The sequence below is a fragment of the Mixophyes fleayi genome, chromosome 4, assembly GCF_038048845.1.
Source record: "Mixophyes fleayi isolate aMixFle1 chromosome 4, aMixFle1.hap1, whole genome shotgun sequence".
Lineage (NCBI taxonomy): Eukaryota > Metazoa > Chordata > Amphibia > Anura > Limnodynastidae > Mixophyes > Mixophyes fleayi.
In genome coordinates this window covers 3,975,388-3,990,760 of record NC_134405.1, presented here as the reverse complement: position 1 = coordinate 3,990,760, position 15,373 = coordinate 3,975,388, and the positions used below count along the sequence as shown (strand labels likewise).

The 15,373-nt window shown below is 45.2% G+C and overlaps 2 protein-coding genes across 2 annotated transcripts in view; both read left to right on the top strand.

The window, feature by feature from the left end:
* Positions 1-4,731: 4,731 nt before the first annotated feature.
* Positions 4,732-15,373, top strand: part of TFR2 (transferrin receptor 2) — a 156,374-nt gene continuing 145,732 nt past the window's right edge. The window contains exon 1 of the mRNA XM_075206181.1: positions 4,732-4,735. The gene's annotated coding sequence lies outside the window, so the exon portion shown is untranslated. The remainder of the gene's footprint in view (positions 4,736-15,373) is intronic.
* Positions 14,034-15,373, top strand: part of GIGYF1 (GRB10 interacting GYF protein 1) — a 12,037-nt gene continuing 10,697 nt past the window's right edge. The window contains 1 exon segment of the mRNA XM_075204941.1: positions 14,034-14,195. Within this exon segment, the coding sequence (XP_075061042.1) occupies positions 14,034-14,195 (162 nt within the window).

Here is a 15,373-nt window from a genome sequence, read left to right as displayed (position 1 = left end):
TCTCAAAGGAAACACTGCATTATATATAGCAGTTATCCTGAGAGCAAGTGTCCTCACTCATTGGTTTCATGAGTGTGACACTAATATTATTATCGTTTATTTATAAGGCACTACAAAGGGTCCGCAGCGCTGTACATGACATATACAGAAGAATAAGGTGAAATGCCTTCTTCCCCATATATATATATATGGGGAAGAAAGCTGGGACAAGGAATTTAGAAGGAGGGCTTATAGACTTGAATAAAGAATGAGTCTTAAGGGCACGCTTGAAGCCTTTGAGAGTAGAGGATAACCTGATAGGGCATGGGAGAACGTTCCACAGCTGTGGAGACCTGGAGGTGGTAGTGGGAAGAGGTGATCGGTAAAGTAGCGGTCATCGACAGAGCAGAGGTGGCGGCGAGGAGTGTAGGTAGAGATGAGCTTGGAGATGTAAAGGGGCGGATTTATTGAGAACTTTGAGGATGAGGAGTTCAAATTTAATTCTGTAGGCGATGGGGTGGAGGGGGACAGCAGAGAGAGCGTCGGGAGAGAATAATGAGGCAGGCAGCAGCATTGAGGATAGACTTAAGAGGGTCAAGGTGAGAGTCATGTAGGTCAGGGAGAAGGAGGTTACAGTAGTCAAGGCGAGAGATTACAAGAGTGAATAAGATTTTTGGTGGCTTCCGTGGTGAGAATGGGGCGTATCTTGGATATATCCTGGAGGTGGAAGTAGCAGGATTTTCAGAGGGACAGAATGTGAGGTTTGAAGGAGAGGAAGGAATCAAGGATGACTCCAAGGCATCGAACTTGAGAGACAGAAAGGAGTGTAGTGTTATTAACAGAAATAGAGAGTGGGGGTCTGGAAGGGGGAAACTGATTAGTTCAATCTTGGAAATAATGAGTTTGAGAAAGCGCTGGGACATCCAAGATGAGATGGCTGAAAGACAGCAGGAGACACGAGACCTAAGGGAAGCAGAGAGGTCAGCATATAGGTGGTACTGGAGGCCAAAGGAGCGGATGAGGGCACCAAGGGAGGAGGTGCAAAGGGAGAAGAGCAGGGGGACAAGAAGGGAACCTTGGGCTAACTCTATGACCTTCTCAGTCACCAGATCTAAGCGCAATAGAGCATTTATGGATAAATAATAATATAACATAGATTGGACATGCTGTTGTATATAATGCATAGGTACCAACGTTTTAAATAATAATCAGGCAACCCGTTTATAATGAGCAGTGGAGTGAAGCATGTAACATGGTATTGCCTAGATGGAACTTTATAAACTGTCCATCATTTCTATTTCAATTCCTCATTTTCCGCTTTCTGTAGCAAAACACTTAATTGCACTCTGCATTCAACTTCAATTTCGCTTTCACTAAACTCGCACCTTCATTTTTTTTTTCCAGTCCACCCTGCACTGAAACGTATATGGTTTTGGATGATTGATTTTAACAAATCATATTTAAGCAAAACTCTTAAGAATGCAATAGGTATGTATAATCCTACAATGGTAGATACAAAAATCACAACACCATATAGTGTTTATGAGCCTAGTATTCAAAGTAATACAGTTATGCTCTCAGAATTATCAGTGATGACTATATAATCTTTTCCTACGAGTGCATACACCCTCTGTTAGCAATCAGAAAATCTAATTGCGCTTTATTCTCATTGCAGAATGATATTAGAAAGCATATGACGTTTCAATACTGACCATTCCAAAATCACAGATAACTATAATTGCAATGGTTCGCTATTGTCGTAACCTGGCATTATAAAAGACGAACCTTGGGGTACACTGTCCTCCCAAGCGTTTACTTCTCAGTAAGGCGGAAGCAAACTACAAAGTGAAAGTAAGAGAAGTTCAAGGTGTGTCCTGGAACAGGCCAGAATTCTACTTTGGAGAAATGAAAAATAAAGGTATATGTCAGGAATAGCCACCTCTAGCCTCTCCCTGATTTAATATCTTATCCTATATTCACACAGTCATACAATATATCACCTCTATTTTGTCAGGAAATCTCTTCTCACTGCCTTTACCAGTCACAAACCGCCCTCTGCGCACTTGTGACTTGGAAGCTTACTGTAAGGGAACACACAGGATTCCAGCCTAAACCTCACACTCCTCTCTCGGGCTACAGATTTCGCTGGTTTCTTTCCCAACACAGACACCCACTTCCACATTTTTCCGTAACTGCCACCAGCTATGTATAAGGCCCGTAGCAAACCTATGACTTATACCCAATTACGCACACTCTGTGCTCTGGTAGCTAAACAGTTAACACTTCACACTCTGGTATCTAAAGGGTTAGCCCAGCCAAGCAATCTCTCTCTTCTAAACAGGCAGTGAATTCCTTTAGAGCAATAAGGACTTACAGGTTATAATAAAAAACAATAAACAATTGACATGACATACATCCACAGCAAAACAGGTAAAATAATGGGATAAAGTTCAGAGTGTAACTTACATACAAGTGGTATAATCTGTGCCAAGGGAAATTGGCTTGAAATATGGACAGGTTATCAATGATGATTGATTTCCCAAAAGACTGACAATTTCTTGTAACTGGGCTCAGCTTTTTAAAGACACCTTTACACCTTCCCCCACCTCCTGTGGGTTGTGGTCTGTGACACTGTTTATAATCACAATTTGCATGTTCCCTGATTTAATACCCAATTCTAGTATGTGGCCTAACTTTCCTGTGGAGTGTCACACCGACCTAGTTTTATTATGAATAAATGCAACATAATTTATAGATACCAAACAGCATAGGTCCAGTGTACCTGCTGAGCTAAAACTGATTTCCTCGCCTTCTCTGCTTTATTTGACGTAGGGGCTGCCCTCCTTCATGCTATTTATGAATATGGGGTTGAACACTAATTATATTGATTGTAAATTGCATTTTTTGAAACTGAATTATATTTGTCTATATAAGATACAGCAAGCCATCACCCTTGTGTAAGGCCACAAGCTGTCAACGACTCATTAGAGTCTGTCTTGGTGTCAAAAAACTCCTCTCAGGATGTAGCTCACCCCAGGGGCCTTTGAAGCTGCTCGGCTTCCCCTGAAAATGCTGTTATCTTTTAACATAGAGGTGGGCAGGGCCACTGAGTACACACACAGCAGACCCTCTAACTTCTCATTTTACACCTTAGTAGCTCAATGTATCAATGGATTCATTTGATATGCCATATTTACACTGCAGCTATCATTAGGCCTTATTCCCCACAAATATGTTATGGGTTATTGACATTTAATACTTCATAACAAATTGATGAAACAATAAGTTACAATTCATTTTTATGCATTTCAACTTAAGTGATGATCGTCGATCGACCACTAGCTCCAATCACAGACGCTGCTATACTATTTAAACAGGTTTATTGAACGAAAGTACCCATCGTTCCATTGAGGGAGCATTTCAGCATGTGCCATCTATCTTTATTAAAGATTGTAAAGTAGCCTCCTGCAGAAAATACTTTTGGATGAGGATGGCCCTTAGGCTTCTGCCTTTGCCACAAGGGAGAATGGCTTGTTTTGGCCACACACTCGTGGCTCAAGAGGTCAGATCTGCTCTTGTACGAGCATCTTCAGCATGAAAGACTGATAGATATAAGATGACAGAGGCCCCTCTTGTAAGCTCAACGGAATTAAAGTGAACCTATCAACTACACATAGTGGAGGCATCCATATTATGCAGCTATGTATGTATGTTAGTATCATGACAGAGGCAATGCCTGGCTGATACTGTATTTATGAGACCTGACTAATATTCATGAGGCGTTAGGTCCTAGTGACGTGATAGGCTGCATCCGCATGAATTTTAGTGCAGCTTACAAAATGGCTGCCTCCATAAGCAATTCCACTTTAAAGAGTAAGCCGTTTCAATGCATTATATCGTTATCTTCATTGCCAAACATAATACAGAATGAGCCCTTGGCCAGAACTCTGGACAAATGATTAGTTTTGCAGCACAGCAAGAGAAGAGGATATGAATAAAATGCTGTGAATAACTGAATATTACGTTGAATAATATGCTTGAAATAACTGGAGTGTTTCTACTTCACCAAGTCCACCATACTCTCCTTTGCAGCAGTTTGCCATGATAGTGCTTCTCTCACTGAGCAGACAGAGAGTGGCTGACGAGCTTGGTAGGCTTGCTTTGCAAAATTGCACTGAGTGGACTGGTTAATTCATACATGGGCGGGGCCAGTGATGTCACAGAGGCTTAAATGACTGTGGACTCAGCTTTTTCACCTGCATCATTTGCTACAATAGAAAAATGGGTGATGGAAAAACCTTGGTTTGCCTAATAAGGGCGTCGAATATAAGGATTTTGATGCAATGCAGACAGCATTCTAGTGTCACAAACAGAAAGCAACTTGCGAGTGTGCAGAATATAAACTAGTTCATATATGGTAATCAGACAAAAGCTGGGAAGGTAGACAATGCTAGTCAGGCACAAGCGGGTGGTCAGTGGCTACCATGATCGCTACACGAGTCAGTAGTCAGAGGAAGCTGTGTTGGCACACAAGTTGGCAATAAGGTGCAGGCCGGCCTGGCACACAATGCTGGTAGTACAACATACCCCCGGTTGGCACACAAGATGGTAGTCATTAGTAGACTGGGTCATACACAGCGGTAGATAATCCAAAAGGTGGCGGGTCTTGGATTGCCGCCTTAAAACCTGAAATCTCACCGTGACCATTGTAAGTGACGAGAATCCACTCAGGGCCGTAACTAGGGTTGTGCGACAGGGTCGACCGCCCAGGGCGCAACACTGAAGGGGGGCGCAATTTAGGAATATTTTAGTTTAATTTGCTTAAAATTGAGGGCTAGGGGGGGGCGGCATTTGTCTTTCTCACCCAGGGCGCTAGAATTCTAAGTTACGGCTCTGAATCCACTGGCTGTATTTTCTACAATCGCAATTATGACAATCAGAAACATGACTACCTCCGGCCAGCACGAACCTTGGCTAGCAAGAAGGAATCTGTTAAATTAAGATTAACCTGTGATAATGACCTTTGGTGGACAGAGATGAAATTGTCCAAGACTACGCAATACAGAGATTGTTCAACTCATATACAATACAGAGTCTATTGTAGTGACTGCTAAAGAATGCAGAGAGCATTCCAGTTACATGTATACAATACAAAGAGCATTGTATTGACTGATACAATATAGAAAGCAATCTAATGTAGTATACAGTACAGGGAGAATCTTAATGATCAATATACAATTATGAGGGCATTTTAGTGACCTCTATACAATGCAATGAGCACACAAGTGACAGAGATACGATACAGAGAACATTCTAGTTATAGAGATACAATACAGGGAACATTCTAACGACAGAGATATGATACAGAGAACATTCTACTGGCAGATATAAGATACAGAGAACATTCTAGTGATAGAGATACAATACACAGAACATTCTAGTGATAGAGATACAATACAGAGAACATTCTAGTGACAGATACAATACAGAGAACATTCTAGTGACAGATACAATACAGAGAACATTCTAGTTATAGAGATACAATACACAGAACATTCTAGTGATAGATATACAATACAGAGAACATTCTACTGATATACAATACAGAGGACATTCTAGTGATAGAGATACAATCCAGAGAACATTCTAGTGACATAGATACAATACAGAGAAAATGCTAGCGATAGAAATACAATACAGAGAATATTCTACTGATATACAATATAGAGGACATTCTAGTGACATTGGACCTGATTCATTAAGGAACTTAGGCAAGAAATTGACTAAGTTTACCATTTTGCAATGCAAGGGGTGCAAATTAGTTTATTATTTTGCACATAAGGAAACTACTGGCTGTTTATTCATATAGCACACAAATACTTAATAGCTTATTTGTACACGGAAGTTTAAAGTTCATTCTTAAGTGCTACATGAAAAAACAGGCAGTATTTTCCTTATTTGCAATATAATAAACTAATTTGCACCCTTTGTATTGCAAAATGGTTTTATCCAGAAAACTTACTCAATTTCTTGCCTAAGTTCCTTAATGAATCAGGCCATAGATACAATACCCGCTGCCCACTACCCAGAGCTGCTGGGTAGCGGGCAGAGCGGTGGTGCTGGAAAGCTGGATCCAAACCTCAATACAGCCGGGAATGGATTAGAGTTGGGTCTAATCTGTAGGTCTCAGGATTTTCAACATGGAAGACGTTCTCAAGCAGGTCTTTAAAGCAAGTGATGTTTAAGTAGTCCTAAGAAGGACAGTTCACACGCCAGTCTGTGGTACTAGCGATTTTTCCAAAAGTATAGATGGTACAAGAATGATACATTCAGTACAAACCAGTTCTGTTTTATACAGTTTTGGACATAGCCTCACAGGGTAAGCCAGCCCCCTGAGGTCTGTTATTTTTAGTATCAGGATGCATTATGTTTACCCAAACATGGATTTACATGCAATGCAAAGCTAACAATATTTACACTTATCTGTGATATACTAAAGCTTACTGTAATTTCCTGCCTCCTGTTGTAGCCACAGAGGAAATCTAACAGCAAGTCTAATTAAACCTTCCTGTGCCTTCAGGTGTGTTGGACATTCACACATCAAAAGGTATAATTAACATGAGATTAACATGGGGCCTTTCTTCAGACAGTTGCAGAATACACATTTCCTCCACTCTGTTGCTAACTTGAGAATTCCCAAACAAAAGTTACAAAACCCCAAACTAGACATTTCCTGTACCAAAATACACAAAAGACTTCCTGAACAAATGCTTATTGCATCAGAAATGAACACCTCAGAAATGAATGCCATTCCTCTACAAAGAGTCAAACGATATAGTAAAATCAGTACATTGCAATGATACAAATAAGCACCCTGCACGATTTTCTTTAAATAAATTTATACCATAAGTTATTTATAAGTGATCCAGTCACTGTTACGAGCCGCGGCGCTGCCCAGCCGCCGCGACTCACTCACCTGCGTCCCGGCCGTTGCTATGGCGACCGGGACGTCACTTCCGGTCCTGACCCGGCCGTTGCCGGGGCAACGAGAAGACGCTTCAGCGCTGCGTCCCGGCAATGAGAGGAAGCCGGGCGCAGCGCTCACCATGTTCTAGCCTGTGGGCTAATTAATGCAGCCTATTAATTATGCTGGGGGCTGTGTCTAATTCAGAGCTAGGCTCTGATTGGTGGCCACTGGTATTTAAGGCAATGAGGTCTGCTGCCTCATTGCCGGTTATAGCTCCTGTGTTCCAGTCTGCTAACCTGCTAGTTCCTGTCCTGTATCCTGATATCTCTATTTGACTCCCCGTGTATGACCCTTGGCTTTGATTTGGACCTTGCTCGTGTTTCCTGTGACCCTGATCTTTGGCCTGTTTACCCGTTCTGCTATTTGCCTGTGACCCCTGACCTCAGCTTGTTTATCGATACTGTTGTCTGCTGCCGGCCCTTGACCTCTGCGTGGACCTGACTCCTCTTGCCTGGGTTCTCCCCAGCTGGTACGCACTTCACGACCCTCTGTCAGTCTGCGGCCCAGTCTGTCCCCACCATCAGGGGCTCCAGTGAACACCTGACTGGCAGAGTAGATTCCGGGTTGTGTTGTGCCGGCTGGAGGGGTTCCTAACATTATAACCGGCCCACTCACGGAGACGAGGTTGGAATGGATGCAAGTGGATCCTCACCGTCTCCGGCACAAGCCCTAGCAGCCCATGTTGAGTCCTTATATCAGATGATCCAGGGATTGGCTGAGCGTCTGTCTGTTCAAGAAGAAGCCGCAAAAGTGTCACAACCCACTCCAAGTTCCGTCTGTGAACCTAAGATGAACTTGCCGGATCGCTTCTCTGGAAATAGGTCCCTGTTTCGGAATTTCAGGGAGAGCTGCAAGCTCTATTTCCGATTGAGACCCCGCTCCTCCGGGTCAGAGCATCAAAGAGTCGGGATTATCATTTCCCTTCTACAGGGTGACCCCCAGTCCTGGGCGTTTTCCTTGCCGCAGACCAGTCCTGCCATGCAGTCAGTAGACGCTTTCTTCGAGGCGTTAGGTCTACTATATGACGACCTGGACCGTACTGCCTCCGCTAAAACTCATCTACGGGCCTTGAAACAAGGCCGGCGCTCGGCAGAGGAATACTGCGCTGAATTCCGTAGATGGTCACCTGATAGTGGATGGAATGATCCTGCCTTGCGGAGTCAGTTCCGTCTTGGCCTGTCGGAACAGGTCAAAGACTCTTTGGTGCAGTACCCATCTCCTACCTCTCTGGAGGACCTGATGCACCTCTCCATTAAAATCAACAGGAGATTTAAAGAGCGGAAAATCGAAAAGGAGACATCATCACCTCTATCTGGCTTCATTCCTGTTCCCACGGATGGTGAGGAACCCATGCAATTGGGGGCGTATCGTCTCTCCCCTGAGGAAAGAGACAAGAGAAGATCACAGGGCCTATGTCTCTATTGCGGCACAAAAGGCCACTTCTCCCGTTCCTGCCCGAATAAGCCGGGAAAAGAGCATGCCTAGGGAACGAGGGGAAAGTTCACCTAGGTCTGCAGATTGTCTCCCCGAAAAACGCCGTATTGATCCCTGCACAGCTCATGTTTAGTGCTCGTTCAATGGACCTGTCCGCCTTCGTTGATAGTGGAGCTGCAGGCAACTTCCTGGACATCGGGTTCGCCCGCGCTGCTAAAATTCCGATGGTAAAACTCAAGTCCGCTATTACTGTCTGTGGATTAGATGGAGGTCCGTTGCCTGGTGGCAAGATTTCCTGGGAGACCTCGCCACTACAATTAAAAATCGGAGCTCTCCATTCAGAGTCAATAACCTTCCTTCTTATCGATTGTTCATCAGTTCCCTTGATCTTGGGCCACCCATGGCTTTCCCGTCATAACCCTGTCATGGACTGGGTAAAAGGAGAAATTGTCCAGTGGAGCTCTTACTGTACACAGTCCTGCTTGTCACTGCCCCTGCGGGTGATTCAGTCTATTCCGGAGCAGCTTCCCTCACAATATCATGAGTTCTGGGATGTGTTCTCCAAGAAAGCTGCTGACACCTTACCACCTCACCGTGACTTTGACTGTGCCATCGAGCTTATTCCTGGTTCCAAGTTGCCTAAGGGTCGCCTGTACTCTCTCTCTGGTCCGGAGACCAAGTCCATGCAGGAATACATTGAAGAAAATCTGGAGAAGGGCTTCATCAGGCCATCTAAATCTCCCGTAGGAGCAGGATGCTTCTTTGTATCCAAAAAGGACGGAGGACTAAGACCCTGTATTGATTACTGGGGATTGAATCTTATTACAATCAAGAATACCTATCCCCTTCCGCTCATCTCCGTATTATTTGATCAGCTGAGAGGTGCTACTGTCTTCTCAAAAATCGATCTTCGTGGAGCGTATAACCTCATCCGTATCAAGGAGGGAGACGAGTGGAAGACGGCATTCAATACGCACTCTGGCCATTATGAATACTTGGTTATGCCGTTCGGTCTTAGCAATGCACCTGCAGTATTCCAGGACTTAATCAATGAGGTTCTTCGGGACTTTCTTGGTAGTTTCGTGGTCGTCTATTTAGATGATATCCTCATCTATTCCAGATCTCTGTCTGTACATCAGAATCACGTTAAACAAGTTCTACGAAGACTGCGAGAGAACCACCTTTACGCCAAACTAGAAAAGTGTGAGTTCGAGGTGCAGAAAGTATCCTTTTTAGGTTACATAATCTCTTCTGAGGGATTCTCCATGGATCCAACTAAGGTTCAGGCTATTCTAGATTGGGTGCAACCAAACAACCTTAAGGCGGTGCAGAGGTTTCTGGGCTTCTCCAATTATTATAGAAGGTTCAGTCCAGGTTTTGCGGACATCGTGGCTCCCATTGTCGCCCTAACCCGTAAAGGAATGGATCCAACTAATTGGTCGCCTCAAGCAGTAGCCTCATTCGAAAGCCTGAAAAAAGCCTTTGTCTCCGCTCAGGTCCTTAGACACCCGGATCCAGCTAAATCATTTGTTCTTGAGGTCAACGCCTCTGACGTCGGTGCTGGGGCTATACTATCACAGAAGGACCCTCATACTAATCGTCTACACCCGTGTGCCTATTTCTCCCGCCAGTTCTCTTCAGCAGAAGCCAACTATGATGTCGGGAATAGGGAACTGTTGGCAATCAAATGGGCCTTCGAGGAGTGGCGACATTGGCTGGAGGGTACTCCACATCAGATCTCTGTCATTACCGACCACAAGAACTTGCAATATATACAATCGGCCAAACGTCTAAATCCCAGACAAGCCCGTTGGTCGTTATTCTTTACCCGGTTCAATTTCCTGATCACCTATCGACCGGGTTCCAAAAATGTCCGGGCAGATGCTCTGTCCAGAAGTTTCTTGGCACACCACGTTCCAGTTTCGAACCCAGAGCCTATTATTCCTCCTTCCATAATCCATGTTGGATTAACCCAAGATCTGAGTATCACACTTCAGAGATTCCAGAAATTAGCCCCTGATACTACTCCGGAACAACGTCTTTTTGTTCCAGTCCATCTAAGGAAGGCGGTTCTTGCAGAGGCGCATAATAGTAGGTCTGCTGGACACCCTGGAGTTTATAAAACGCTGGAGATCCTTTCCCGTACGGTCTGGTGGCCATCCTTGTCCGCTGACGTCAAGAGTCATGTCCTCTCGTGTGAAATTTGTGCCAGGAACAAAGTCCCCAGGACTCGCCCGGTGGGTCAATTGCTTCCATTACCCATTCCTGCAAAACCTTGGACACATTTGTCCATGGATTTTATTGTTGATTTGCCACCTTCTGCAGGACATAATACTATTTGGGTTGTGGTGGACCGTTTCAGTAAAATGGCACATTTCATCCCATTAACCAGGAAATCCTTCTGCACCCTCCTCGGAATCCGGATCAGTCTGTCATCTGCATACCACCCTCAGTCTAACGGGCAAACTGAAAGGGTTAACCAAGCACTTGAACAGTTCCTCCCATGTTATTCCTCAGAATTCCATGACAACTGGTCATCTTTGCTGCCTTGGGCAGAGTTTGCCTATAATAACTCATCTCACTCATCTACTCAAACTTCCCCGTTCTACTGTAACTTCGGTTTCCATCCCAGGTCTAATTCTCTGTACTCTCTCAAATCTGCTGGTATTCCGGAGATTCATTCCACAGCTGCTGATCTGAAAGTAATTCGGGGGAAAGTTCAGTCCTCCTTGAAAAAATCCTCATTGTCGGCCAAAAATTTTTCGGATCGCCACCGTACCACCTGCCCATTCAAAGTGGGCCAGAAAGTATGGCTATCAACTAGAAATCTTAGGCTCAGACAGCCTTGTAAAAAACTAGGGCCTAAATTTATTGGGCCGTTCATGATTACCAAACAGATCAATCCGGTAGCTTTTAGATTGAAGATTTCTAGTTCACTAAAAATTCCGAACACATTTCATTGTTCATTGTTGAAGCCGGTATTGTATCCTAGCCAATCCTCAACAGTGCCTGGGGGAAGTTCGAGTAAGCCCCTAAGATATGTGGTTCAAAGGATTTTAGATTCCAAAAAAGTGCAAGGACAGGTGCACTTCCTGGTGCAGTGGAGGAACCGCGGGTTAGAAGAGCGATCTTGGGTTCCGCGAAGACAACTCCATGCCCCTAAACAATTGAAGGAATTCTTCAGGAGGTTCCCAAGAAAACCTGGATGTCGGGGTCCCTCGACCCCTCCTCAAGGGGGGGGTACTGTTACGAGCCGCGGCGGTGCCCAGCCGCCGCGACTCACTCACCTGCGTCCCGGCCGTCGCTATGGCGACCGGGACGTCATTTCCGGTCCTGACCCGGCCGTTGCCGGGGCAACGAGAAGACGCTTCAGCGCTGCGTCCCGGCAATGAGAGGAAGCCGGGCGCAGCGCTCACCATGTTCTAGCCTGTGGGCTAATTAATGCAGCCTATTAATTATGCTGGGGGCTGTGTCTAATTCAGAGCTAGGCTCTGATTGGTGGCCACTGGTATTTAAGGCAATGAGGTCTGCTGCCTCATTGCCGGTTATAGCTCCTGTGTTCCAGTCTGCTAACCTGCTAGTTCCTGTCCTGTATCCTGATATCTCTATTTGACTCCCCGTGTATGACCCTTGGCTTTGATTTGGACCTTGCTCGTGTTTCCTGTGACCCTGATCTTTGGCCTGTTTACCCGTTCTGCTATTTGCCTGTGACCCCTGACCTCAGCTTGTTTATCGATACTGTTGTCTGCTGCCGGCCCTTGACCTCTGCGTGGACCTGACTCCTCTTGCCTGGGTTCTCCCCAGCTGGTACGCACTTCACGACCCTCTGTCAGTCTGCGGCCCAGTCTGTCCCCACCATCAGGGGCTCCAGTGAACACCTGACTGGCAGAGTAGATTCCGGGTTGTGTTGTGCCGGCTGGAGGGGTTCCTAACAGTCACATGAACATTTACCTGTTTACACACCAACACTATGGAGACCTCTATCCAAACACTCTCCAAAAACAGTAATGACTCCAGGGTGTTTATCAAGCAGTTCTACCTGTACTGTGAGAAGCCCCTCTCAAAAATAGCCCTGCATATGAAGCATGTTCGCCGCAATGAGACTGAAGTAGCCTAGGCCATAAAATTCCCCAAGCACTCAAAAGCAATGTGCATGCGATTGGCACATCTTCACAATAGAGAAAACTTTGCACACATCGCTGAGGCGATAAGGATAGGACGCGGCATTCTGGTCCCATGCAAGCTTCCACGGAGATGGATGCCAAAGGGTTCATGCCCTGTGCAGCCTGCCAAGGCTTGTTTGCAAGAAAATACCTTTGGCGACACGCAATCAGATATAAGCTAAACCCAAGGGGCAACAATTCAAAGCCTGGCAAAAACAGTCCTAGAGTCCAGTCTCTATGTGCCTTTGCTCAGCCAGTTCCACCTGACATCAATGGCGGTTTTTGAAAAGATCTTGAGTGACATGATCCCAAATGAAATCTTACTCACAGTCTGTGGCTAGATCACTTATAAATAACTTACTGTATAAATATATAAATTATTAACGCGGTGCACTAATTTAAAGCATTGCCATTGTACAGATTTTGATACCGTGTTATATTTGTGTGTTAGAAATGTACTGAATTCTGTTGCAATATCCATTTGTTAGAGGAAGTCTGTTTTGCTGATAGCAGGAAATGCTAAGTAAGTCTTTTCATGTGAAGTGACAAACATTTGCTTTAGTCTGTATACACAGCAGGGGGCCACTGCCTTTCTATCCTGTGTGGCTTTTTATTGATGTAAATTTTGTTAAAGCTTAAATTGTGTTAGCTTCATGGTTAAAGGATATATTACATCCTAATGGTAATAATTGAATGTGATTTATCACTCTTTGCGGAGCCATATCTGATCAGGGGGCTGGTTTACCCTGTCAGGATTTGTGTCAGAATCTGTAAAAAAAGGACCTCTGTCTGACCATGTAATGTATCATCATACCATATGTACTTCTGGAGATCCCTAGTACCTTAAACTAGTGGATTTAACTGTCCTTATAAGGGCTACTTGGGCTAATAAAACACCACTGCTTCAAGATCCTGCTTTGACGCCTACTTATCTGCTGTAATTCCTGTGACCACAGATTAGACCAAATCTAATCCGTTATCCGGCTGTTCTAACGTTGGGACCCAGCATCCAGTGCCAATGCTCTACCCGCTACACTGCAGCTCTGGCCGGTGTGATAGGCCAGAGGGAACCATCCACAGCAACCCTGATCTGAAGGCAAGAGGTCAGGGGTACCAGCCCAGTTGCCCAGCGAGGGGGTGCACTAGCAGCAAGAGTGACCCAGAAGGAACCGGTTCTAGGTGCCGGCAAAGGAGTCTAGTGGTAACAGCAGCAAAAGCCCCTCCTACTACTGCATTTGGAGGGGCACATTTTGGATAAAGAAAGGGGACGGTGGCAAGGCAAGCCGGTCCCCAGCAATACAACAGACAGGGTGGCATAGGCGGTCTATCCTGTCACAGATAAAAATTACTGATGCATCATGCAGATGGGGCAGCATCTCTTCAACCGGGTCGGTTTATAAGTTGAGTACATCCGCCAGAAGCTTAGAGAAATGGGCAGGCTACTGCTAAATGCCAGCAGAGCTACCCCTTTGGAGCAGATGGAAGACTTTACCATCACCTCGAACTTTCTGCACATAGTAGATGCTGTGAAGCTGGTAGCTGGTGATGACGAGGAGACAGTGCCATTTAGGACACCCTCACTGGCAATGAAGGTCGGGCACGGCTTACAAAAAAAGATAGCATTGTAAAGTGCTGAGCCATGATGAAGGGCTGCACGGCTGAGGTTGAAAACACACGCAACTTCAGGAGGATCTATAAGACGAGATGGAAGGCGTTGATCTCATCGGCTGCCTTTAAAACTCTTAAGGAGTCCAAGTGGAACATGCCTCAGCTCTTACCTTTCACGGAAGATGTGAAAAAGATTCATTCGTATCTCGATGAGAAGCAGGAAGCCTACCGAAGTGGGCTATCCACCGAGCCTACACTTAACTGGGCATTGTTTGCAAAAGTCACCCTGACACAGGTGATCTTGTTCAATTGAAGAAGGGAAGGGGAAGTTTCTAAGATGTTGCTGACGACCTTCTCCTCAAGAAATACTTTGGATCTCCACAAAGATGTGACCATAGCACTTTCCAAGGTTGAGAGGAAGCTCTGCCGGCACTTCACGCAGACTGAAATCCAGGGAAAACGAGGGCTAACACCAGCCATGCAAGGTGCAATGGAACTTCTCACAGAGAAGCATGAAGAATGTGGAGGGTCTACCCAAAATGTCTATATGTTTGCCAGCCTAGCTGCCTTGCCACACTTCTGAGGCTCCGATTGCACACGCGCAAGAGTGTGGGGCCAAACATCCACACACGCTGTCTTCCACGAAGCTTCGAAAGCATGTTGCCACTCTCTGGAAGGTCCTCAACCTATACGACATGGAACTGGCATCAGTTGGCGGACTTTCTTGAGCATGAAATCCGGTTGCACCGGCAGCATTGCCGCCTCCAGTTTGCCCAGATCAGCAGCCTTTTAATGGCTCTTGAGTGTCAGACTGGATGAATTCAAAGGCAAGAATTTGGACGAGACGGACATTGATCCGGACGGTAAGTTGGAAATTTTGTGACCGATATATGGTTTTGACTTTTACCTGGGTCATTTACATATTTACATGTATACATTTACATATGCTATTTACATATCAGAGAGACGGGACGGATGATGAGCAATTTCCTGCGACAGTGGGACAAGTGGTCAAGTATTTGGTCGACACTTCCACATCAAAAGAGAGACCTAGCAACATGGGACGAGTGCCTGGCCAAGGCTTCCACAGGTCGCTGTAACACAGTTTCATTCTGCAAAAGCACTTTGCCTTCTCTGTATCTCACAGATTCGTAATGGACCC